General features: G+C 40.3%; 1 protein-coding gene across 1 annotated transcript; it reads right to left on the bottom strand.

The window, feature by feature from the left end:
• Nucleotides 1-234: 234 nt before the first annotated feature.
• On the bottom strand, nucleotides 235-1,261 carry LOC123242846 (prostate and testis expressed protein 2-like). The gene is made up of 3 exons (XM_044670962.1): nucleotides 1,213-1,261; nucleotides 790-951; nucleotides 235-371 (listed from the first exon to the last, which is right to left on the bottom strand). Exons 1-3 carry the CDS (start codon nucleotides 1,259-1,261, stop codon nucleotides 235-237), a joined length of 348 nt encoding a protein of 115 aa, XP_044526897.1.
• Between the last annotated feature and the right edge of the window lie 912 nt (nucleotides 1,262-2,173).

Below are 2,173 nucleotides of genomic sequence, written 5' to 3'. Positions count from 1 at the left end.
TAACATGGTTAAGATTCAGAGCAGTACATAGTCTCCTCCATTTAACTCCACCTCTATGTATCTGATCCCTAATCACAAAGCCAGTCATGATGCTAAGGGGGCACAGAACTAGGAGCAGCCAGGAAGTTCTGTTGGATGAGAGAGAGGGGGAGGGGATAAGTGTAGCGGGGAAACAAAGCTATTATTTGCAGTGGGAAGGAGCGGATTGCAGTGCACCCCACTTCTACTGCATAATCATGCAAGTGAATAATCTTCATTGCATTTATTCTTATCTGAACAGCACACATTCACCACACGATACCAAGCCAGGAGGATTATAGGCTTTCCACATTCTTCAACACAATCCAGTTTAGAATGAGTAAAGGACCACTCTAGGAAGGGAGAAGCATTCACCTTTGAAGAGGTTCCGTCAGCTCCAGATCTTATGCTGCTAGAGGAATTTCACCCAGAATATGCCATCCTATATTTGGAACTTATAGAGACATGGAATAGCAGCATTGCCAGGCATATCTGAACTATGGGACTTTGATCAAGTGCCTTAATATTTCTGAGTTTCATTTTCCTCACCTATAAAATGGGGATAATAATATTTACAGTATCCACCTCCCTGATGTCAGGAAATTCATATTTCCATGTTGAGATAAGCTATTAGTCTTCCCTTTCCTTCTCTGGTAGCTCCCTCTCCCTCCCTAGGATTTCATTCAGCAGCAGAGACCCCATCCACCCATTTACAGATTCAACTATCCAGGTCAGCAAGGGTAGGAGAGTCTGAGGCACTGGCTTCCTCACCTTTAGTCTCTTCAGAGTATTGATAGTAAGATTGGCTTCTGCATACTTTCTTCAACCTTGTAGAACAGGTATCCAAAGTGTGCAAACAGGAGCCTTTTTTAAATCTTTGACAGACAGAACACATCACTCCCGGAATCCTTCTACGGAGACTTGGCTCCCCACCTTGGAGGCAATATAGAATGTTACATTACCTTCAGATTATTCACTCTTGTCCAACCACACTTGGTGTGTCCCAATTTCCAATCGACATATGGACCTAGGGAAAACTATGGGAATAAGCCTAAAATCCCAAAGGAAGGGAAGAGTCTGAGGAAAAATATGGAGTCTTTTCTATTACCTCATCTGATATTCAAACTTGGGCTTGGAGAAGATATGGGAAAAAACCCTGGGGCAGTAACCCCAATGCAACATCCCAAGACTCACCAGGCAAAAGGCAAAATAGAGAGAGACCCAGCAAGAACATCTTGTCCATCTTATTCTTTGTCTGTGTAGGCTTTATGTGTGGTTGCTATCTAAATATAAGAATGGCTAGGCTTATGTGTGGCATAAGGAGATATCTGATCTGGACTCTGGCCCACCTCTCTTTAAGTAAGACTGATTTCCACCTTTGTGGGGGATAGGACTAGGGCGGTCACTGGGTCCATTTACCTGTCTTCAATAGGGGTACTGGTTTAGAATTGAATCTATCTATCATATCGCTCATATTTATAGTTTGGAGGTATAATGATTAATCAACAAGCATTTGCTGAATTTACTATATGCCAGGCATTATGCTAAGTGCTCCAGATACAAAGGAGGGTAAAAACACCCACCTGTGCCCTCAGTGATCTCACTTTATAATGGGGGAGGGGGCAAGGATAGATATATATGATGAATCAAGGGATTTGGAGATTAGATGAGTAAGAGAAAAGTGCTTTTTCCAATTTCCCCATTTGATAACTCTTCCTATTACTATATTTTTATTTTGTATATAAATTGTGCTTTTATTCTTATCTAGCACAGTGTGGGAAAAAACTCTGGTTTGGGTGCTCTAGCCAAAGATATGACTTTTAAGCAAACTCTGAAGTTGTACTTGATCTGTGTAAATCCAGAGCTGGGAGAAATGGTAAATGGATTCATTCACAGATATTAATTTTCTAATCATTTCACAACTGTTGGGCACACAGTTTACTTTCAATTGTTTTGATGTAAAATGTGTTGCTATTTACTTTTGCTATTTATTATGTTCCTATTTGTCTTTCCTTGTTGTTGCGATACTATAGAGTGGGATGGCTGAGCCAAATATTTCTTAATTTTCATATACTTTCCAGAGCAGAATGATAACACCACAGATTTAGAATAGAAAAGAACCTTAAAGATTATCCAGTCCAATATTCTCATTACA

This window comes from Gracilinanus agilis, chromosome 3, assembly GCF_016433145.1.
Source record: "Gracilinanus agilis isolate LMUSP501 chromosome 3, AgileGrace, whole genome shotgun sequence".
Lineage (NCBI taxonomy): Eukaryota > Metazoa > Chordata > Mammalia > Didelphimorphia > Didelphidae > Gracilinanus > Gracilinanus agilis.
Note: the sequence above shows the minus strand (reverse complement) of the source record. Positions and strands in the feature narration are given on the sequence as shown.